General features: G+C 42.8%; 1 protein-coding gene across 1 annotated transcript in view; it reads right to left on the reverse strand.

The window, feature by feature from the left end:
- Positions 1-491: 491 nt before the first annotated feature.
- Positions 492-25,310, reverse strand: part of LOC110489483 (START domain-containing protein 10) — a 29,244-nt gene continuing 4,425 nt past the window's right edge. Inside the window, exons 2-6 of the mRNA XM_036943434.1 lie at positions 9,643-9,790; positions 6,260-6,363; positions 5,538-5,655; positions 2,583-2,635; positions 492-2,038 (exon numbers count right to left, since the gene is read on the reverse strand). Of these exons, the coding sequence (XP_036799329.1) occupies positions 1,817-2,038; positions 2,583-2,635; positions 5,538-5,655; positions 6,260-6,363; positions 9,643-9,790 (645 nt within the window). The 3' untranslated portion in view covers positions 492-1,816. The remainder of the gene's footprint in view (positions 2,039-2,582; positions 2,636-5,537; positions 5,656-6,259; positions 6,364-9,642; positions 9,791-25,310) is intronic.

The raw sequence follows: 25,310 nt of genomic DNA on the forward strand, positions 1-25,310 counted from the left end.
CTCACACACTCACACACACTCACACACACACACACTCACACACACACACTCACACACACTCACACACTCACTCAATAAATGGTTGCACACAATACAATAACATCACACATTTTACTTCTCAGAGATCACTCAAAATGGAAGACGTTTTATGCTGGACAAACCAACGAATTGGGAGTTCTAAAAGCAACGAGAAGCTTTTGTGCCGTGTGAGAAATCTAGACACTAGTGGCGTTTCCTTTCCCTCAAAAAAAAAAAAACTGACTGATGCGGACAGGAAGTGTGACAGGAAGTAGCCTTGGGGAAACAGGAAGTGCCTGAGACAATACAGATTCTGAGGATTTGGCCCCCAGCTACATTTTTAAGTCTGAAAAAAGGATACAATCACACATAAACGTTCCTTATCGACGGAGAAAAACAAAACATTGCGGTCAAAATGGGAACTTGTACTTAGAATTTAAGAATCAAGAACATCAGCCGCGAAGGTCTTAAAATCAGGAGACAACTTCTCTTTATTTAAACATCAGTCAGTATGAACATGATGCCGCTCCATTCTGGAAACATGTCAGAAAATCCTACAAAAAGACCGTTTGAATTAAATGAAAACACATGCCTAATGATAACTTTATTCATTCATAAAGACATCATCTTTGATATTCAGTCAGAACAGGCAACACCAAAGTATAAATGATGTAATGACATTTTAATAACAGCTAAACATGCTTCATGACCCCCTAAGGTTATAAAAAACTATAACAGATTATGACTGATTATAATGATTCCAAACAGGTTATGCTGCCATCTCTCCTCCCCTGTGACTGTCATTAGGAGCCTCAGTGGGCCATTCACTGTACAAAAGAACACATGTCTTGGTGCATTATGCTAATTCACTTCCTAACAAACTTGACATTCCATTGTTCTAACAGCTCATGGCTTCCGGAACACTGGGGGATGAGGAAATGTTATGACATATTACTGCCACTGGGAGGCACTCGAGAACTGGAAATATACTTTAGTAGACTGCCTGCATTGGTAAAGGCTACTTACTGTGTTTTTTGTTTTGTTTTTATTTAACCAGGCAAGTCAGTTAAAAACAAATAATTATTTACAATGGCAACCTACCCCGGGCGATGTTGGGCGCCACCCTATGGGACTCCCAATCACAGCTGAATGTGATGAAGCCTGGATTTGTGCAGTGAAGACTCTTGCACTGAGATGCAGTGCCTTGGACCGCTGCACCCCCCCAAGAGCCAAATTAAAGCTTAGTCAAATCAAATGTGAATAGGGCCTTGAAATATTGTCTTCAAATTCATTTTTTGTGAAAGAGACAAAGTTTTACTCAAAGGTTTAGTCTATTATTACTGTCAATGAGATATTATACTATTTAATTGAGCGATAGCACCGTAAATACGTCGTCCATTTTTAGAGGAATATATATTCCCTAATTTGTCATGCTATATGAAAATACCCTGTTAAACCCCTCGGATTGAATAAGTTATTGATCAATTACCAGCTAAACGCAACAAGACAAATGATCAAAATTATAGTCAATCATACATGTACATTATAAGTACTGTACACACTCTCACACACACACACACACACACACACACACACACACACAACAGAGTGTGTGTCCTAAATGGCATCATATTTCCTATATAGTGCACTACTTTTGACCAGAGCCCTATAGGTAGTAGTGCACTACTTTTGACCAGGACCTAATGGGCCCTGCACAAAAGTAATACACTATATAGGGAATAGGGTGCCATTTTAAACACAGCCACACAATTACATACAAACAGTTTCTTCACTCAGACTAGGTCTCTTCGTCATCGCTGTGACGTTGTGCTTGTTTCTCCTCCGTCAGGCGGCTCTCATCAATGTTCTCCAGTGAGTCGGCTCTCTGTAGTACAAGGTCAGACACGTTGATACACGGTAAGGTGTTCTGCTCGGGATAAATCCAGGGCTTCAGGTTAGGGTTGTGCTTCCTCTTCCACTCTGGATACTTCTGACAGGCCTTGTAGATCTTCTTCATGGCCTAGGGGGAAGGAGCACAAATATTCAGATTCTAAATGAATGGGTTAATTAAGAGCCTCTTAGATAAGTCATGTAGACATGTTTTGAAGGGGTTTTATAAGTAAAACTGTAAATGATGTGTTTATAAATAGTTGTTAAATGTGTAATAATGAGTTATAACACCACAGTATTACTTTTAATGGTGTCCATGATTAGTGATTTTGGAATCAAAACATCTTTGGGAAATGCATGTACTTCCTGAAACCAATAGATGGAGGAAGAGGTATACAATAATTTCTTTCCCCAACCAGAGATGGGATAATATAGGCTACCTCTGTGTTTTGTTAGGAACAGTCTCTCTAGTTCTCGCTTTCAAGATACTACATTTATAAGACAAATTTGATTTGATTTTATTAGGATCTCTTTTCGTCCTCATTTGAACTCATTTTCCTTAAACATTTAAATAATACGATCACATTTTCACATATAACACACACTGTTACAAACAGCCATAATACACTGACAGATGGACCAGATTGATTATCATATTCATATGACATTATTACCTTCGGTGCTACGAACTGAGACGCTCTATTCACCACCCACTTGGGAAGGGAACCTGCAGTCCAAACCAAAAACATGAAGGTACAACACAAATACAATACTGCTCAAGTATTTCTAGTAGGCAGGCCTATGATAGCAAATACAATACTAGCAAAAATGTGTATTTCACTCCTTAAAAAAACACACTGCTTCCTGTTGATATAGTTCCTGCAGGACCCCTGGTTTACAGTAAGGACAGTAGATATAGTTCCTATAAGACCTGTGGTTTACAGTAAGGACAGTAGACAGTAGATATAGTTCCTATAGGACCCCTGGTTTACAGTAAGGACAGTAGACAGTAGATATAGTTCCTATAGGACCCCTGGTTTACAGTAAGGACAGTAGAAATAGTTCTTATAGGACCCCTGGTTTACAGTAAGGACAGTATACAGTAGATTTAGTTTCTGCAGGGCCCATGGTTTACAGTAAACTCAGTAGACAGTAGATATAGTTCCTATAGGACCCCTGGTTTACAGTAAGGACAGTAGACAGTAGATATAGTTCCTACAGGATCCATGGTTTAAAGTAAGGACTGTAGATAGTTCCTATAGGACCCCCGGTTTACAGTAAGGACAGTAGAAATAGTTCCTATAGGACCCCTGGTTTACAGTAAGGACAGTATACAGTAGATTTAGTTTCTGCAGGGCCCATGGTTTACAGTAAACTCAGTAGACAGTAGATATAGTTCCTATAGGACCCCTGGTTTACAGTAAGGACAGTAGACAGTAGATATAGTTCCTACAGGATCCATGGTTTAAAGTAAGGACTGTAGATAGTTCCTATAGGACCCCTGGTTTACAGTAAGGACAGTAGACAGTAGATATGGTTCCTATAGGACCCCTGGTTTACAGTAAGGACAGTAGACAGTAGATATAGTTCCTATAGGACCCATGGTTTACAGTAAGGAGAGTAGATATAGTTCCTATAGGACCACTGGTTTACAGTAAGGACAGTAGACAGTAGATATAGTTCCTACAGGATCCATGGTTTACAGTAAGGACAGTAGACAGTAGATATAGTTCCTATAGGATCCATGGTTTACAGTAAGGACAGTAGACAGTAGATATAGTTCCCATAGGACCCCTGGTTTACAGTAAGGACAGTAGACAGTAGATATAGTTCCTATAGGACCCCTGGTTTACTGTAAGGACATTAGACAGAAGATATAGTGCCTACAGGACCCCTGGTTTACAGTAAGGACAGTAGACAGTACAGAAGTGTGAAGATACTGTTCCAGCTGTTCATAGCTTCTGGGGATTCCATGCCATGAATATGAGCTTTAACAGCAACACACACACACACACACACACACACACACACACACACACACACACACACACACACACACACACACACACACACACACACACACACACACACACACATCAATGGAATAGAAGGCATTTATTATCAATGGGGTAGCTTGGAGCAGCACAGAAAACAGATGAAATCAAAACATGTCTTCAGTAGCAGTGGTGTTACACTGGTGCAGGGGGGCTTCCTGATGCTTCCTGATGCTTCACACTCAAGGACACACACACACACACACACACACACACACACACACACACACACACACACACACACCGAGTCTCTTCACACTCAAGGACACACACACACCAAGTCTCTTCACACTCAAGGACACACACACGCACACCGAGTCTCTTCACACTCAAGGACACACACACACACACCGAGTCTCTTCACACTCAAGGACACACACACACACACATATCGAGTCTCTTCACACTCAAGGACACACACACACACACATACCGAGTCTCTTCATACTCAAGGACACACACACACACACACATACCGAGTCTCTTCATACTCAAGGACACACACACACACACACACCGAGTCTCTTCACACTCAAGGACACACACACACACACTGAGTCTCTTCTCCCTCAAGGACAGACATTAGGCTGGAGTTAAGCTGTAATATAAACTAGGTCCGATGATGAAAGCTGTTGTTAAATTACAATGGAGCACACAGAGTCCTTTCTTTCAGACAGCGTAGTGATCTGCTGCACCCTGACATCGGGTTTACAAAAGGTGTAAGAGAAGACATCGTAAGGATGTTGGTCTGAGGAAGAGGGAGTAGACCGAAGCGCAGCGTGGTACGTGATGTTTATTGTAACCTGAACACTGAAACAAAAGTGGAACAAAACGCAACAGTTCTGTCAGGTACTCACACAAAACACAAAACAACTACCCACAAAACCCATGTGGGTAAGAGCTACCTAAGTATGGTTCTCAATCAGAGACAACGACAGACAGCTGCCTCTGATTGGGAACCATACCCGGCCAAAAACAAAGAAATACAAAAACATAGAAAAAAGAACATAGAACGCCCACCCTAGTCACACCCTGGCCTAACCAAAATAGAGAATAAAAAGCCTCTCTATGGCCAGGGCGTGACAGTCATACTGTATACTATAGTGAAACGGTCTCTCCACACTTTAATCAGATGCAATGTCAGCATTTAAATGGTTAAACTCTCTGTCAGTAATGGCCTTCTTTAAAACACGGCCGTTAAAAGCACCTTAAATATCTTGGATAGGAAGGATATGCCACAGGTCGTATCATCCACCTAATAGGTTTCAAAAAGTTACTGCTGAAACGTAATCTTGCTGCGTTTGATCTTTGCCTGATTCCTCCCTAAGAGCTATGTCTGTGTACACAGAGGTGTTTCAACAGGACTCTCTCAGTGTGGAGTGAAGCTAGGGGTCTTTCAGCTCACAGGTGTTACGTACACAGACAGACAGAGCAGTCTTCTCATAGCGCCCTATGACAGCGATGCACTGTATCCAGAACTGGTGTGGACCAGCGTAGAGCTGTACTGTCAACACCAAAAAACATGTTATGTAAATCATTTAGATGTACAGTCCTGTAAATAACCAGAAGGTTTACCTTTGGGATCGACCTGCGTCAGGTAATAGAGAGTGGAGGAGTTTTCTCCGTTGGACTGAATCAGGTATCCTGTCAGTAGAGACACTGCTCTCACGCAGTCCTTTCTGGGTGGATACTGCTGGAATAAGACCAATCACATGACCAATCAAATGACCAATCAAATGAAAGTATTATTCATACATGGATTACCATAACAAATGAAACCAGTCAGCTGTTCACATTATGTTTAGACTTCTTCTGTTTAACAAACCGAGACATGTGGAGATGTTGACCCGACTTCTACAGTAGACTGGGCCTCTGGCAGAGCTTTCTTACCGAGTCTGCCAAACAGCACTAATGGAATCTATCTCTTGTACAAAATTCACTAGACGACATGTACAACTTTAGATAAGTCAAATTATCTTTGTAATCCTACTGGTATGAAAAAGAGATCCAGCCACTCGTCCATTGTGACATTTTTGTTTATTTAACTAGGCAAGTCAGTTAAGAACACATTCTTATTGATGATGACGGCCTACCCCGGACAACGCTGGGCCAATTGTGCCCTGCCCTATGGGACTCCCAATCACGGCCGGATGTGATGCAGTCTGGATTCAAACCAGGGTCTGTTGTGACGCCTCTTGCACTGAGATGCAGTGCTTTAGACCACTGCGCCGCTCGGGAGCCCCACGGTTGATAATATTCAGAGCAAACCAACACCGTGTGTAGATAAAGGTACATACCGGGTGTTTGACAGAGTAGTTGATGATCAGGTAGTCGTTGCCCAGAGGAAGCCATGATCTCATAGTGATAAAGTCCCTGTTCTTCAGGGGGCTCGGGCACTTCCCTACAAAACACAATGACAACATGACTTTCGTGGAAGATGTTCCATTGAGTCCAAATGTCCACGTACTGCAGTATTCTATTGTCTAATTTTCTAAAGTTCTCAATGATTCTCAGTGACAAACTGCCTCACAATCCAGTCTATTCAGTCTATTTCTATGCCTGATTAGATCGCTGTACCTTTCATCTGCAACATGTGGTTACAGTAGGCCTAGTCATAAAAACACCCTTTACTTTGAGAAATATGGTTTAGTCTACTACATCTGTTGCATATTGACTCATACTGACTGGTGTTCACGTACCGCAGTTTAGAATCCTCTTCCACCTCCTTCTCCCCCTCATTCTCTTTCTCCTCCTACTCTTCTTTCCTCTCTTCCTCCTCCTTCTCTTCCTCCCCCTCCTCCTCTTCCCCTGCCACTCCTACTCCCCCTCTTCCTCCTCCTGCCCCCCTCTTTCTCCTCCTATTCCCCCTCCTCATCTTCATCCTCCTCCTCCTCTTCTTCCTCTTCCTCCTCCTAATATCCTATTTCTGACACTAACTCTTAGAAGTACTATCCTACGTCTGACACTAACTCCCAGGAGTAATATCCTATTTCTGACACTAACTCTCAGGAGTAATATCCTACGTCTGACACTAACTCCCAGGAGTAATATCCTACATCTGACACTAACTCACAGGAGTAATATCCTACGTCTGACACTAACTCCCATGAGTAATATCCTACATCTGACACTAACTCACAGGAGTAAAATCCTACATCTGACACTAACTCACAGGAGTAAAATCCTACGTCTGACACTAACTCACAGGAGTAATATCCTACATCTGACACTAACTCACAGGAGTAATATCCTACGTCTGACACTAACTCACAGGAGTAATATCCTACGTCTGACACTAACTCCCATGAGTAATATCCTACATCTGACACTAACTCACAGGAGTAATATCCTACATCTGACACTAACTCACAGGAGTAAAATCCTACGTCTGACACTAACTCACAGGAGTAATATCCTACGTCTGACACTAACTCACAGGAGTAATATCCTACTTCTGACACTAACTCACAGGAGTAAAATCCTACATCTGACACTAACTCACAGGAGAAATATCCTACATCTGACACTAACTCACAGGAGTAATATCCTACGTCTGACACTAACTCACAGGAATAACATCCTATTTCTGACACTAACTCCCAGGAGTAATATCCTACATCTGACACTAACTCCCATGAGTAATATCCTACATCTGACACTAACTCACAGGAGTAATATCCTACATCTGACACTAACTCACAGGAGTAAAATCCTACGTCTGACACTAACTCACAAGAGTAATATCCTACGTCTGACACTAACTCACAGGAGTAATATCCTACTTCTGACACTAACTCACAGGAGTAAAATCCTACATCTGACACTAACTCACAGGAGAAATATCCTACATCTGACACTAACTCACAGGAGTAATATCCTACGTCTGACACTAACTCACAGGAATAACATCCTATTTCTGACACTAACTCACAGGAGTAATATCCTATTTCTGACACTAACTCACAGGAGTAACATCCTATTTCTGACACTAACTCACAGGAGTAACATCCTATTTCTGACACTAACTCACAGGAGTAATATCCTACATCTGACACTAACTCACAGGAGTAATATCCTACATCTGACACTAACTCACAGGAGTAATATCCTACGTCTGACACTAACTCACAGGAGTAATATCCTATTTCTGACACTAACTCACAGGAGTAATATCCTACGTCTGACACTAACTCACAGGAGTAATATCCTATTTCTGACACTAACTCACAGGAGTAATATCCTACGTCTGACACTAACTCACAGGAGTAATATCCTACGTCTGACACTAACTCACAGGAGTAATATCCTACGTCTGACACTAACTCACAGGAGTAATATCCTACGTCTGACACTAACTCACAGGAGTAATATCCTACGTCTGACACTAACTCACAGGAGTAATATCCTATTTCTGACACTAACTCACAGGAGTAATATCCTACGTCTGACACTAACTCACAGGAGTAATATCCTACATCTGACACTAACTCACAGGAGTAATATCCTACGTCTGACACTAACTCACAGGAGTAAAATCCTACGTCTGACACTAACTCACAGGAGTAATATCCTACGTCTGACACTAACTCACAGGAGTAATATCCTACGTCTGACACTAACTCACAGGAGTAAAATCCTACATCTGACACTAACTCACAGGAGAAATATCCTACATCTGACACTAACTCACAGGAGTAATATCCTACGTCTGACACTAACTCACAGGAGTAATATCCTACGTCTGACACTAACTCACAGGAGTAATATCCTACATCTGACACTAACTCACAGGAGTAATATCCTACGTCTGACACTAACTCACAGGAATAACATCCTATTTCTGACACTAACTCACAGGAGTAATATCCTATTTCTGACACTAACTCACAGGAGTAACATCCTATTTCTGACACTAACTCACAGGAGTAACATCCTATTTCTGACACTAACTCACAGGAGTAATATCCTACATCTGACACTAACTCACAGGAGTAATATCCTACGTCTGACACTAACTCACAGGAATAACATCCTATTTCTGACACTAACTCACAGGAGTAATATCCTATTTCTGACACTAACTCACAGGAGTAACATCCTATTTCTGACACTAACTCACAGGAGTAACATCCTATTTCTGACACTAACTCACAGGAGTAATATCCTACATCTGACACTAACTCACAGGAGTAATATCCTACATCTGACACTAACTCACAGGAGTAAAATCCTACGTCTGACACTAACTCACAGGAGTAATATCCTATTTCTGACACTAACTCACAGGAGTAATATCCTACGTCTGACACTAACTCACAGGAGTAATATCCTATTTCTGACACTAACTCACAGGAGTAATATCCTACGTCTGACACTAACTCACAGGAGTAATATCCTACGTCTGACACTAACTCACAGGAGTAATATCCTACGTCTGACACTAACTCACAGGAGTAATATCCTACATCTGACACTAACTCACAGGAGTAATATCCTACATCTGACACTAACTCACAGGAGTAATATCCTACGTCTGACACTAACTCACAGGAGTAATATCCTACGTCTGACACTAACTCACAAGAGTAATATCCTACGTCTGACACTAACTCCCAGGAGTAATATCCTACATCTGTCACTAACTCACAGGAGTAATATCCTACGTCTGACACTAACTCACAGGAGTAATATCCTACGTCTGCGTTGACAGTGAGCCTGCCGATGTCGTGGGTGTCGATCATGTTGCTGTCCCAGTTCTTCCGGTAGCTGGTGTCATGAAGGACGTCGTAAAGGGTCTCGGCAGTCACGTCCTTACACACTATCCTCATCTGAAACAATAAGTAAAACAACACATTATATTTAAAAAAACGTATTGAGAAATACATCTGTGTAATAACCTTAAACCCTGTCACCGTGTTATTACCTAGAAATGACGATGTCACTACTTTTCTGCTACTGCTATTTACTGTGTAATTACATAGGACTAGGTTAGCTATGAATAACAAGGTAGAACAGTGACTGAGTCAACTTCTCTGAACTGGGACCACTGAAGCTGGAACTGTCTTTAGGATCAATGAAGTTTAGAACGATGTAGTGGTAGTGCGTGCCATAAAAACAGATCCGACACAAAAATCTGCTACAGACTCTCTTCCAGAAGGATTTATGTTACAATTAACACATTGTTATTTGGAGTGTTCCCAATAGATAAGTCTGTGTTTTATAGTAAAGATTACATTGTGCAGAAAACCTTCATCAAATGGATTTCAAAAGATCTCCAGGGGGGAACACAGTACAGTACACCACCATAACAGCAACATTTGAAGTTGAGGAAGTTGAATATATTATATTACTGTTATTGTTGTACTGTTATATTATACACCTGTGTGACCACATGGGACCAACGGAATATACCAGGACCTAACTACATTCATTTACCATAGGATATATATATTAGTTGAATTAATAATACACTATAGGAAGTGTTGCCTTGGAGATATTACATAAGATTACCTCCATCTTAATGCTCTCTGTTTACATTACATCCATCCTAATGCTCTCTGTTTACATTACATCCATCCTAATGCTCTCTGTTTACATTACATCCATCTTAATGCTCTCTGTTTACATTACATCCATCTTAATGCTCTCTGTTTACATTACATCCATCCTAATGCTCTCTGTTGACATTACATCCATCTTAATGCTCTCTGTTTACATTACATCCATCCTAATGCTCTCTGTTTACATTACATCCATCTTAATGCTCTCTGTTTACATTACATCCATCTTAATGCTCTCTGTTTACATTACATCCATCTTAATGCTCTCTGTTTACATTACCTCCATCTTAATGCTCTCTGTTTACATTATATCCATCCTAATGCTCTCTGTTTACATTACATCCATCCTAATGCTCTCTGTTTACATTACATCCATCTTAATGCTCTCTGTTTACATTACATCCATCTTAATGCTCTCTGTTTACATTACATCCAAATCAAATCAAATCAAATCAATTTTTATTTGTCACATACACATGGTTAGCAGATGTTAATGCGAGTGTAGCGAAATGCTTGTGCTTCTAGTTCCGACAATGCAGTAATAACAAGTAATCTAACTAACAATTCCAAAACTACTGTCTTGTACACAGTGTAAGGGGATAAAGAATATGTACATAAGGATATATGAATGAGTGATGGTACAGAGCAGCATAGGCAAGATACAGTAGATGGTATCGGGTACAGTATGTACAAATGAGATGAGTATGTAAACAAAGTGGCATAGTATAGTATAAAGTGGCTAGTGATACATGTATTACATAAGGATACCGTCGATGATATAGAGTACAGTATATACGTATGCATATGAGATGAATAATGTAGGGTAAGTAACATTTATATAAGGTAGCATTGTTTAAAGTGGCTAGTGATATATTTACATCATTTCCCATCAATTCCCATTATTAAAGTGGCTGGAGTTGAGTCAGTGTCAGTGTGTTGGCAGCAGCCACTCAGTGTTAGTGGTGGCTGTTTAACAGTCTGATGGCCTTGAGATAGAAGCTGTTTTTCAGTCTCTCGGTCCCAGCTTTGATGCACCTGTACTGACCTCGCCTTCTGGATGATAGCGGGGTGAACAGGCAGTGGCTCGGGTGGTTGATGTCCTTGATGATCTTTATGGCCTTCCTGTGATATCGGGTGGTGTAGGTGTCCTGGAGGGCAGGTAGTTTGCCCCCGGTGATGCGTTGTACAGACCTCACTACCCTCTGGAGAGCCTTACGGTTGAGGGCGGTGCAGTTGCCATACCAGGCGGTGATACAGCCCGCCAGGATGCTCTCGATTGTGCATCTGTAGAAGTTTGTGAGTGCTTTTGGTGACAAGCCGAATTTCTTCAGCCTCCTGAAGTTGAAGAGGCGCTGCTGCGCCTTCTTCACGATGCTGTCTGTGTGAGTGGACCAATTCAGTTTGTCTGTGATGTGTATGCCGAGGAACTTAGAACTTGCTACCCTCTCCACTACTGTTCCATCGATGTGGATAGGGGGGTGTTCCCTCTGCTGTTTCCTGAAGTCCACAATCATCTCCTTAGTTTTGTTGACGTTGAGTGTGAGGTTATTTTCCTGACACCACACTCCGAGGGCCCTCACCTCCTCCCTGTAGGCCGTCTCATCGTTGTTGGTAATCAAGCCTACCACTGTTGTGTCGTCCGCAAACTTGATGATTGAGTTGGAGGCGTGCGTGGCCACGCAGTCGTGGGTGAACAGGGAGTACAGGAGAGGGCTCAGAACGCACCCTTGTGGGGCCCCAGTGTTGAGGATCAGCGGGGAGGAGATGTTGTTGCCTACCCTCACCACCTGGGGGCGGCCCGTCAGGAAGTCCAGTACCCAGTTGCACAGGGCGGGGTCGAGACCCAGGGTCTCGAGCTTGATGACGAGCTTGGAGGGTACTATGGTGTTGAATGCCGAGCTGTAGTCGATGAACAGCATTCTCACATAGGTATTCCTCTTGTCCAGATGGGTTAGGGCAGTGTGCAGTGTGGTTGAGATTGCATCGTCTGTGGACCTATTTGGGCGGTAAGCAAATTGGAGTGGGTCTAGGGTGTCAGGTAGGGTGGAGGTGATATGGTCCTTGACTAGTCTCTCAAAGCACTTCATGATGACGGATGTGAGTGCTACGGGGCGGTAGTCGTTTAGCTCAGTTACCTTAGCTTTCTTGGGAACAGGAACAATGGTGGCCCTCTTGAAGCATGTGGGAACAGCAGACTGGTATAGGGATTGATTGAATATGTCCGTAAACACACCGGCCAGCTGGTCTGCGCATGCTCTGAGGGCGTGGCTGGGGATGCCGTCTGGGCCTGCAGCCTTGCGAGGGTTAACACGTTTAAATGTCTTACTCACCTCGGCTGCAGTGAAGGAGAGACCGCATGTTTTCGTTGCAGGCCGTGTCAGTGGCACTGTATTGTCCTCAAAGCGGGCAAAAAAGTTATTTAGTCTGCCTGGGAGCAAGACATCCTGGTCCGTGACTGGGCTGGATTTCTTCCTGTAGTCCGTGATTGACTGTAGACCCTGCCACATGCCTCTTGTGTCTGAGCCGTTGAATTGAGATTCTACTTTGTCTCTGTACTGGCGCTTAGCTTGTTTGATAGCCTTGCGGAGGGAATAGCTGCACTGTTTGTATTCGGTCATGTTACCAGACACCTTGCCCTGATTAAAAGCAGTGGTTCGCGCTTTCAGTTTCACACGAATGCTGCCATCAATCCACGGTTTCTGGTTAGGGAATGTTTTAATCGTTGCTATGGGAACGACATCCATCTTAATGCTCTCTGTTTACATTACATCCATGCTAATGCTCTCTGTTTACATTACATCCATCTTAATGCTCTCTGTTTACATTACATCCATCTTAATGCTCTCTGTTTACATTACATCCATCCTAATGCTCTCTGTTTACATTACATCCATTCTAATGCTCTCTGTTTACATGACCTCCATCTTAATGCTCTCTGTTTACATTACATCCATTCAAATGCTCTCTGTTTACATTACCTCCATCTTAATGCTCTCTGTTTACATTACATCCATCTTAATGCTCTATGTTTACATTACATCCATCTTAATGCTCTCTGTTTACATTACATCCATCTTAATGCTCTCTGTTTACATTACATCCATCTTAATGCTCTCTGTTTACATTACATCCATCCTAATGATCTCTGTTTACATTACATCCATCCTAATGCTCTCTGTTTACATTACATCCATCCTAATGCTCTCTGTTTACATTACATCCATCCTAATGCTCTCTGTTTACATTACATCCATCTTAATGCTCTTTGTTTACATTCAATCCATCCTAATGCTCTCTTTTTACATTACATCCATCTTAATGCTCTCTGTTTACATTACATCCATCTTAATGCTCTCTGTTTACATTACATCCATCCTAATGCTCTATGTTTACATTACCTCCATCTTAATGGTCTCTGTTTACATTACATCCATCTTAATGCTCTCTGTTTACATTACATCCATCTTAATGCTCTCTGTTTACATTACATCCATCTTAATGCTCTCTGTTTACATTACATCCATCCTAATGCTCTATGTTTACATTACCTCCATCTTAATGGTCTCTGTTTACATTACATCCATCTTAATGCTCTCTGTTTACATTACATCCATCCTAATGCTCTCTGTTTACATTACATCCATCCTAATGCTCTCTGTTTACATTACATCCATCTTAATGCTCTTTGTTTACATTCAATCCATCCTAATGCTCTCTTTTTACATTACATCCATCTTAATGCTCTCTGTTTACATTACATCCATCTTAATGCTCTCTGTTTACATTACATCCATCCTAATGCTCTATGTTTACATTACCTCCATCTTAATGGTCTCTGTTTACATTACATCCATCTTAATGCTCTCTGTTTACATTACATCCATCTTAATGCTCTCTGTTTACATTACATCCATCCTAATGCTCTCTGTTGACATTACATCCATCTTAATGCTCTCTGTTTACATTACATCCATCTTAATGCTCTCTGTTTACATTACCTCCATCTTAATGCTCTCTGTTTACATTACATCCATCCTAATGCTCTCTGTTTACATTACATCCATCTTAATGCTCTCTGTTTACATTACATCCATCCTAATGCTCTCTGTTTACATTACATCCATCCTAATGCTCTCTGTTTACATTACATCCATCCTAATGCTCTCTGTTTACATTACATCAATCCTAATGCTCTCTGTTTACATTACATCCATCTTAATGCTCTCTGTTTACATTACATCCATCTTAATGCTCTCTGTTTACATTACATCCATCCTAATGCTCTCTGTTTACATGACCTCCATCTTAATGCTCTCTGTTTACATTACCTCCATCTTAATGCTCTCTGTTTACATTACATCCATCTTAATGCTCTCTGTTTACATTACATCCATCTTAATGCTCTCTGTTTACATTACATCCATCTTAATGCTCTCTGTTTACATTACATCCATCTTAATGCTCTCTGTTTACATTACATCCATCCTAATGATCTCTGTTTACATTACATCCATCCTAATGCTCTCTGTTTACATTACATCCATCCTAATGCTCTCTGTTTACATTACATCCATCCTAATGCTCTATGTTTACATTACATCCATCTTAATGCTCTCTGTTTACATTACATCCATCTTAATGCTCTCTGTTTACATTACATCCATCTTGATGCTCTCTGTTTACATTACATCCATCCTAATGCTCTCTGTTTACATTACATCCATCTTAATGCTCTCTGTTTACATTACATCCATCTTAATGCTCTCTGTTTACATTACATCCATCCTAATGCTCTCTGTTGACATTACATCCATCTTAATGCTCTCTGTTTACATTACCTTCATCTTAATGCTCTCTGTTTACATTACCTCCATCTTAATGCTCTCTGTTTACATTACCTCCATCTTAATGCTCTCTGTTTACATTACCTCCATCTTAATGCTCTCTGTTTACATTACATCCATCTTAATGCTCTCTGTTTACATTACATCCATCTTAATGCTCTCTGTTTACATTACATCCATCTTAATGCTCTCTGTTTACATTACATCCATCCTAATGCTCTCTGTTTACATTACATCCATCTTAATGCTTACTGTTTACATTACATCCATCCTAATGCACTCTGTTTACATTACATCCATCCTAATGCTCTCTGTTTACATTACATCCATCCTAATGCTCTCTGTTTACATCACATCCATCTTAATGCTCGTTATACAGTATAGTGTACATCATATTAAACCCTATACAATATAGTGTACATCATATTAAATCCTATACTGTATAGTGTACATGATATTAAACCCTATACAGTATTGTGTACATCATATTAAACCCTATACAGTATAGTGTACATCATATTAAACTCTATACAGTATAGTGTACATCATATTAAACCCTATACAGTATAGTGTACATCATATTAAACCCTATACAGTATAGTGTACATCATATTAAACTCTATACAGCCACAGCAGTAGAGTGGGATAGCTGGGGGCCACAGCAGTAGAGTGGGATAGCTGGGGGCCACAGCAGTAGAGTGGGATGGCTGGGGGCCACAGCAGTAGAGTGGGATAGCTGGGGGAAACAGCAGTAGAGTGGGATAGCTGGGGGCCACAGCAGTAGAGTGGGATGGCTGGGGGCCACAGCAGTAGAGTGGGATGGGGGCGTGGGATAGCTGGGGGCCACAGCAGTAGAGTGGGATGGGGGTGTGGGATAACTGGGGGCCACAGCAGTAGAGTGGGATGGCTGGGGGCCACAGCAGTAGAGTGGGATGGGGGCGTGGGATAGCTGGGGGCCACAGCAGTAGAGTGGGATGGGGGCGTGGGATAGCTGGGGGCCACAGCAGTAAAGTGGGATGGGGGCGTGGGATAGCTGGGGGCCACAGCAGTAGAGTGGGATAGCTGGGGGCCACAGCAGTAGATCGGGATGGGGGCGTGGGATAGCTGGGGGCCACAGCAGTAGAGTGGGATGGCTGGGGGCCACAGCAGTAGAGTGGGATGGGGGCGTGGGATAGCTGGGGGCCACAGCAGTAGAGTGGGATAGCTGGGGGCTACAGCAGTAGAGTGGGATAGCTGGGGGCCAAAGCAGTAGAGTGGGATGGGGGCGTGGGATAGCTGGGGGACACAGCAGCAGAGTGGGATGGGGGTGTGGGATAGCTGGGGGCCACAGCAGTAGAGTGGGATGGGGGCGTGGGATAGCTGGGGGCCACAGCAGTAGAGTGGGATGGGGGTGTGGGATAGCTGGGGGCCACAGCAGTAGAGTGGGATGGGGGCGTGGGATAGCTGGGGGCCACAGCAGTAGAGTGGGATGGCTGGGGGCCACAGCAGTAGAGTGGGATGGGGGCGTGGGAAAGCTGGGGGCCACAGCAGTAGAGTGGGATAGCTGGGGGCTACAGCAGTAGAGTGGGATAGCTGGGGGCCAAAGCAGTAGAGTGGGATGGGGGCGTGGGATAGCTGGGGGACACAGCAGCAGAGTGGGATGGGGGTGTGGGATAGCTGGGGGCCACAGCAGTAGAGTGGGATGGGGGCGTGGGATAGCTGGGGGCCACAGCAGTAGAGTGGGATGGCGGTGTGGGATAGCTGGGGGACACAGCAGTAGAGTGGGATGGTGGCGTGGGATAGCTGGGGGCCACAGCAGCAGAGTGGGATGGGGGTGTGGGATAGCTGGGGGACACAGCAGTAGAGTGGGATGGGGGTGTGGGATAGCTGGGGGCCACAGCAGTAGAGTGGGATGGTGGCGTGGGATAGCGGGGGCCACAGCAGTAGAGTGGGATGGTGGCGTGGGATAGCTGGGGGCCACAGCAGTAGAGTGGGATGGGGGCGTGGGATAGCTGGGGGCCACAGCAACAGAGTGGGATGGGGGTGTGGGATAGCTGGGGGCCACAGCAGCAGAGTGGGATGGGGGCGTGGGATAGCTGGGGGCCACAGCAGTAGAGTGGGATGGGGGCGTGGGATAGCTGGGGGCCACAGCAACAGAGTGGGATGGGGGTGTGGGATAGCTGGGGGTCTTCAAGCCTTTCCTTGTGTTTGAGTTTGAGTGTTTTTATGTCCAAGACAAATGTCTATACAGTATATATATATATATATATATATATATACATATAGTGTAAAGTTTAAGTCACCCAGTTTCACGTTCGTCATAACGAGGAGAGCAAGGCGCAGCGTGATATGAATATCTACTTCTTTTAATGAAGAATAAACACTGAACAAACTATACAAAACAACAAAACGAACCATGACGCTAATATGGCTAGTGCAGACAGGCAAACTAAACATAGAATAACAACCCACAAAATACCCAAGGAATATGGCTACCTAAATATGGTCCCCAATCAGAGACAACGATAAACAGCTGCCTCTGATTGAGAACCAATCTAGGTAACCATAGACATATAAACCCCAAGACTAGAAAAACCCCTAGACAATACAAAAACCCCTAGACAATACAAAACCCCTAGACAATACAAAACCCCTAGACAATACAAAACCCCCTAGACAATACAAAACCCCCTAGACAATACAAACCCCCTAGACAATACAAAAACCCCTAGACAATACAAAAACCCCTAGACAATACAAAAAGTAAACAAACCACCCTTGCCACACCCTGACCTAACCAGCATAATGAAGAAAACAGAGATAACTAAGGTCAGGGCGAGACACCCAGCAAAATACTACTTGAGTAAAAGTCTACAATTATTTGTTTTTAAATATACTTAAATATCAAAAGTAAAAGTATAAATCATTTCAAAATCTATACAGTGCCTTGCGAAAGTATTCGGCCCCCTTGAACTTTGCGACCTTTTGCCACATTTCAGGCTTCAAACATAAAGATATAAAACTGTATTTGTTTGTGAAGAATCAACAACAAGTGGGACACAATCATGAAGTGGAACGACATTTATTGGATATTTCAAACTTTTTTAACAAATCAAAAACTGAAAAATTGGGCGTGCAAAATTATTCAGCCCCCTTAAGTTAATACTTTGTAGCGCCACCTTTTGCTGCGATTACAGCTGTAAGTCGCTTGGGGTATGTCTCTATCAGTTTTGCACATCGAGAGACTGACATTTTTTCCCATTCCTCCTTGCAAAACAGCTCGAGCTCAGTGAGGTTGGATGGAGAGCATTTGTGAACATCAGTTTTCAGTTCTTTCCACAGATTCTCGATTGGATTCAGGTCTGGACTTTGACTTGGCCATTCTAACACCTGGATATGTTTATTTTTGAACCATTCCATTGTAGATTTTGCATTATGTTTTGGATCATTGTCTTGTTGGAAGACAAATCTCCGTCCCAGTCTCAGGTCTTTTGCAGACTCCATCAGGTTTTCTTCCAGAATGGTCCTGTATTTGGCTCCATCCATCTTCCCATCAATTTTAACCATCTTCCCTGTCCCTGCTGAAGAAAAGCAGGCCCAAACCATGATGCTGCCACCACCATGTTTGACAGTGGGGATGGTGTGTTCAGCTGTGTTGCTTTTACGCCAAACATAACGTTTTGCATTGTTGCCAAAAAGTTCAATTTTGGTTTCATCTGACCAGAGCACCTTCTTCCACATGTTTGGTGTGTCTCCCAGGTGGCTTGTGGCAAACTTTAAACTACACTTTTTATGGATATCTTTAAGAAATGGCTTTCTTCTTGCCACTCTTCCATAAAGGCCAGATTTGTGCAATATACGACTGATTGTTGTCCTATGGACAGAGTCTCCCACCTCAGCTGTAGATCTCTGCAGTTCATCCAGAGTGATCATGGGCCTCTTGGCTGCATCTCTGATCAGTCTTCTCCTTCTATGAGTTGAAAGTTTAGAGGGACGGCCAGGTCTTGGTAGATTTGCAGTGGTCTGATACTCCTTCCATTTCAATATTATCGCTTGCACAGTGCTCCTTGGGATGTTTAAAGCTTGGGAAATCTTTTTGTATCCAAATCCGGCTTTAAACTTCTTCACAACAGTGTCTCGGACCTGCCTGGTGGGTTCCTTGTTCTTCATGATGCTCTCTGCGCTTTCAACGGACCTCTGAGACTATCACAGTGCAGGTGCATTTATACGGAGACTTGATTACACACAGGTGGATTGTATTTATCATCATTAGTCATTTAGGTCAACATTGGATCATTCAGAGATCCTCACTGAACTTCTGGAGAGAGTTTGCTGCACTGAAAGTCAAGGGGCTGAATAATTTTGCACGCCCAATTTTTCAGTTTTTGATTTGTTAAAAAAGTTTGCAATATCCAATAAATGTCGTTCCACTTCATGATTGTGTCCCACTTGTTGTTGATTCTTCACAAAAAATACAGTTTTATATCTTTATGTTTGAAGCCTGAAATGTGGCAAAAGGTCGCAAAGTTCAAGGGGGCCGAATACTTTCGCAAGGCACTGTATATAAAGCAAACCAGACGGCATAATTTCTTGTTTGATTTAATTTACGGATAGCCAGGTGCACACTCCAACAACACTCAGACATTATTTACAAACAGGGCATGTGTTTAATGAGTCCACCAGATCAGAGACAGTAAGGATGACCAGGGATGTTCTCTTGATAACTGTGTGAATTAGACCATTTTTCTGTCCTGCTAAGCATTCCAAAACGACGCTGGGCCAAACCCTCCTCTAACCCGGACTGTGCCTGGGATCGAACCCAGGTCTGTAGTCCCCATGTTGGGGAGAGGAAGGAAGGACTGAGAGAGAGGAGCCAGTGATGGTGGCCCCAGGCCTTTCCTCATGTTGGGAAGATGAAGGAATGACTGAGAGAGAGGAGCCAGTGATGGTGGCCCCAGGCCTTTCCTCATGTTGGGGAGAGGAAGGAAGGACTGAGCGAGAGGAGCCAGTGATGGTGGCCCCAGGCCTTTCCTCGTGTTGGGGAGAGGAAGGAAGGACTGAGAGAGAGAAGCCAGTGATGGTGGCCCCAGGCCTTTCCTCGTGTTGGGGAGAGGAAGGAGGGACAGAGAGAGAGGAGCCAGTGATGGTGGCCCCAGGCCTTTCCTCATGTTGGGGAGAGGAAGGACAGAGAGAGGAGCCAGTGGTCAGAAGTTTAGTGTTTGTATTTAACCATGAGGCTGCAACAGGAGTTTCCCATCACACTTTGTATGGATACCCTCTTCATTAAGCATTATAAGCGCATTTCTAACACACAACATGCATTATAATGCAGAACTTCATTATTTTCCTGGTGCTCTTCATAGCTGAAGTAAATATGTTTATTTTGTCTCTTCTGTGATCACTGAGCTTAATTATATGAAAGTAATCTTCAGTGGGGACCACTGGTTATTTGGCTGATCAAACGGCTCATCAAATGTTGGACTCTTTGTGAGTAAAGAATTAAGAAGAGAGGATTCAAGATTCAAGGGGAAACTACAGGACAAAGAGTTGATTCATTCAATTCAATTTGACCCATTGTCATAGAGGTGTAAAGTACAGGATAGGAATATTATAAAGAAGGGTTAGGTAGGTCTAGCCCGGAATATGCATTCCACTGCCTTCCATTAGGTCTATTCCGGAATAAAGATTCCACTTCCTTCCATTAGGCCTAGCCCGGAATATGCATTCCACTGCCTTCCATTAGGTCTATTCCGGAATAAAGATTCCACTTCCTTCCATTAGGCCTAGCCCGGAATAAGCATTCCACTTCCTTCCATTAGGCCTAGCCCGGAATAAGCATTCCACTTCTTTCCATTAGATCTAGCCCGGAATAAGGATTCCACTTCCTTCCATTCTAAATGTTACAGGATAACTTTAGTTAATCAGTGGGCAGGGACTACAGTGCTGTTTATCATGCCTGGTGTGACACAATCACATATTGTGTGTCGGGTCAACGTAGCAAACGGTTCCATGTAACTCAATCAGTTGATCGCTTAGGTTGAGTTAATAATTCACCATCACATCCCCCTCCTGTCCAACCCCCGTCTAGGCCTGGCTTCTAACAGAAGGCTTAGTCGCTCCTCTGACTGGGTTTCCTCCTTAGGTTAGGTCCCTCTGAATGGAATGTCGTCAATACCTACCTTTACGTTCTGTTATTCATGAGCAAAGAATTGCATCCCTGCCGCGGAAAGATTCATGCATTATAAAGAGAGGTATATCTAGCCATCATCTCCTGTTTTGTTGACGTTTGTTCCGGGTGTCAACATTTGTTTTCTCATTCATCCTTCTAAACAATCCATCCTTCATACCCTGTTTCCTGTGTTTCCTCTTTATTTACCCCATCTGGGTTCCAGACGGGGTCAGCTGGAGTTTCTTCGGTAAGGGCCGTTACCCTCTTGGCCTGGCAGCAGGGGGGAATCCGGTTTCCTCGTTACTAGCTGCTAGCCATGACCACAGTTTTCCACTGTTCATTTTTCAGGACGTCTCCTGGGTGGACGTCACATCAGAGACCCAGCCTGCCTTTCCTTTCTGACAGACAGAAACTTTCAGATGACCTAGTCTTAACTAGGACTACAGGCGTAGGGTCAGATGACCTAGTCTTACCTAGGACTACAGTATAGCTGGCTGCTACAGACGTATGGTCAGATGATCGAGTCTTACCTACTGTAGGAATTCTATATAATATAGAAGTATAGAATACATATTGCGTAATGTCGTCTAGTGTGTTGAGGGTTCTGTTTCTGAATGAATTGTTTGGGCCCTACTTTGTTACAGTATGCATCTACATTAGGTCTACATAGGCTATACTGCTATACTACTATACCAATATACTAATTCCCTACTATGCTACGAGACTACTATACTTCTGTGCTACTATACTTATACACCGATATACTGGTATACTGCTATACTACCATACTACTATTCTACCATGATACTATACTCCCATGCTACTATGTTACTATGCTTCTATACCGATATACTACTATACTGCTATACTAATATACTACTATACCACTATACTAATATACTACTACACTACTATACCACGATACTAATATACTACTACACTACTATACCACTATACTAATATACTACTACACCACTATACTACTATACTACTACACTACTATACCGCTATACTAATATACTCCATTGCTGCTATACAACGATACTACTATACTGCTATATTAATATGCTGCTAAATTAATATACTGCTATACGACTATACTAATATACTACTACACTAGTATGCCACTATACCACTATACTACTACACTACTATACCACTATACTACTACACTACTATACCGCTATACTAATATACTACTACACTAGTATACCACTATACTAATATACGACTACACTACTATACCACTATACTACTACACTACTATACCGCTATACTACTACACTACTATACCTCTATACTAATATACTACTACACTAGTATGCCACTATACTAATATACGACTACACTACTATACCGCTATACTAATACACTACTACACTACTATACCACTATACTACTACACTACTATACCGCTATACTACTACACTATTATACATCTATACTAATATACTACTACACTACAATAATACTATAATAATATACTACTATGCTGCTATACAACTATCCTACTATACTGTGATACTACTATTCTGCTATATTGATATACTGCTATACTACTATAATACTATACTACTATGCCAATATACCACTATAGTCCTGTACTGCTATACTGCTATACCACAATGTTAATGTACTGCCATACTAATATACTAATATATTCTAGTATACTATATACATAGTATACTACTATGCTGGTATACTGCTATATTACTATACTGCTATATTAATATTCTGCTATACCACTATACTACTATATTGCTATATTAGTATAGTGCTATACTACTGCACTGTTATATTACAGTAATACTATACCAGTATACTACTATACCGCTATACTATGATGCTACTATTCTGCTATATTAATATATTGCTATACTACTATACCGGTATACTACTATACTGCTATACTATTATCCTGCTATACTACTATACAACTATACTAATATACAACTATACTACTGTCCTGCTATACTACTATACTGATATACTATACTGCTATACTGCTATCCTGCTATTCTACTTTACTGCTATACTGCTATCCTGCTATTCTACTTTACTGCTATACTGCTATACTGCTATACTGTGGTACAGAATTGGGATCCACCTGAATTCCTATCCAATGGTGCAATAACAAACCTTCCATGAAATGTGAATGAATCCTCTGGAACTGATGAGTATTTTAGGACATGAGTACAGAATTAGACAAAAGGGAGTTATCTAGAACCTACAAGGGTTATTTGGCTGTCCACATAGAGAACCCTTTGAAGATCCCTGTTTGGTTCCAGGTAGAACCCTTCTGGGTTCCATGTAAGGCCCTTTTCACAGAGGGTTCTATATGGAACCCAACAGGGTTCTACCTGGAACTGAAAAAGGATTCTACAAGGAACCAAAAAGGGTTCTCATTCGGGGACAACCGAAGAACCCTTTTGGAACCATTTTGTAGGCAATGTTTTTGGAAACCGCAAAATTCTTGGTACATTGTACTGCATAATGTTGCTGTCCTAAATTATCATAAATGAGAGGAAGCTCTCCTTTCAATCATTTAGGACTTTCCTCATTCTTCATCATCCTTGATAAGCCCCTTCTCCTCTCTCTATCTCTTTCTCTCCTCCTCCTCCTCCTCCTCCTCCTCCTCCTCCCTAGCTTATCATTATGTCAGTCCTATTCACAAGACATGATGATGCTCTGAGACTGAATAAACTACTGTTGTATCAACAAGCATTTGCTGCAAGATGAGAAGATGAGAAACCTCAGCAGTTATTTATCTAGTGAGTGTTACAGTATAGGAGAGAGTGTATAGAGCAGACACAGCAGTATGGGTAATGTAATGCTCCAGGGGTCTCTGGGGGGGGGCAGAAGAGAAACACAGCAGTATGGGTAATAGAATGCTTCAGGGGTCTCTAAGGGGGGGGGGGGGGGGGACACAGCAGTATGGGTAATGTAATGCTCCAGGGGTCTCTGGGGGGGGGGGGGGAGAAACACAGCAGTATGGGTAATAGAATGCTTCAGGGGTCTCTAAGGGGGGGGGGGGGGTCTTCAGGGGTCTCTGGGGGGGGGGGGGGCAGAAGAGAAACACAGAAGTATGGGTAATGTAATGCTCCAGGAGTCTCTAGGGGGGGGGGGGGGGCAGAAGAGAAACACAGCAGTATGGGTAATAGAATGCTCCAGGGGTCTCTAAGGGGGGAGGACAGAAGAGAAACATAGCAGTATGGGTAATAGAATGCTCCAGGAGTCTCTAAGGGGGGGGGGGGGCAGAAGAGAAACACAGCAGTATGGGTAATGTAATGCTCCAGGAGTCTCTAAGGGGGGGGGGGGGGGGAGAAACACAGCAGTATGGGTAATAGAATGCTTCAGGGGTCTCTAAGGGGGGGGGGGGGGGGTCTTCAGGGGTCTCTAGGGGGGGGGGGCAGAAGAGAAACACAGCAGTATGGGTAATGTAATGCTCCAGGAGTCTCTAAGGGGGGGGGGGGGGGGCAGAAGAGAAACACAGCAGTATGGGTAATAGAATGCTCCAGGGGTCTCTAAGGGGGGAGGACAGAAGAGAAACATAGCAGTATGGGTAATAGAATGCTCCAGGAGTCTCTAAGGGGGGGGGGGGGGGCAGAAGAGAAACACAGCAGTATGGGTAATGTAATGCTCCAGGAGTCTCTAAGGGGGGGGGGGGGAGAAACACAGCAGTATGGGTAATAGAATGCTTCAGGGGTCTCTAAGGGGGGGGGGGGGGTCTTCAGGGGTCTCTAGGGGGGGGGGCAGAAGAGAAACACAGCAGTATGGGTAATGTAATGCTCCAGGA

This window comes from Oncorhynchus mykiss, chromosome 14, assembly GCF_013265735.2.
Source record: "Oncorhynchus mykiss isolate Arlee chromosome 14, USDA_OmykA_1.1, whole genome shotgun sequence".
Lineage (NCBI taxonomy): Eukaryota > Metazoa > Chordata > Actinopteri > Salmoniformes > Salmonidae > Oncorhynchus > Oncorhynchus mykiss.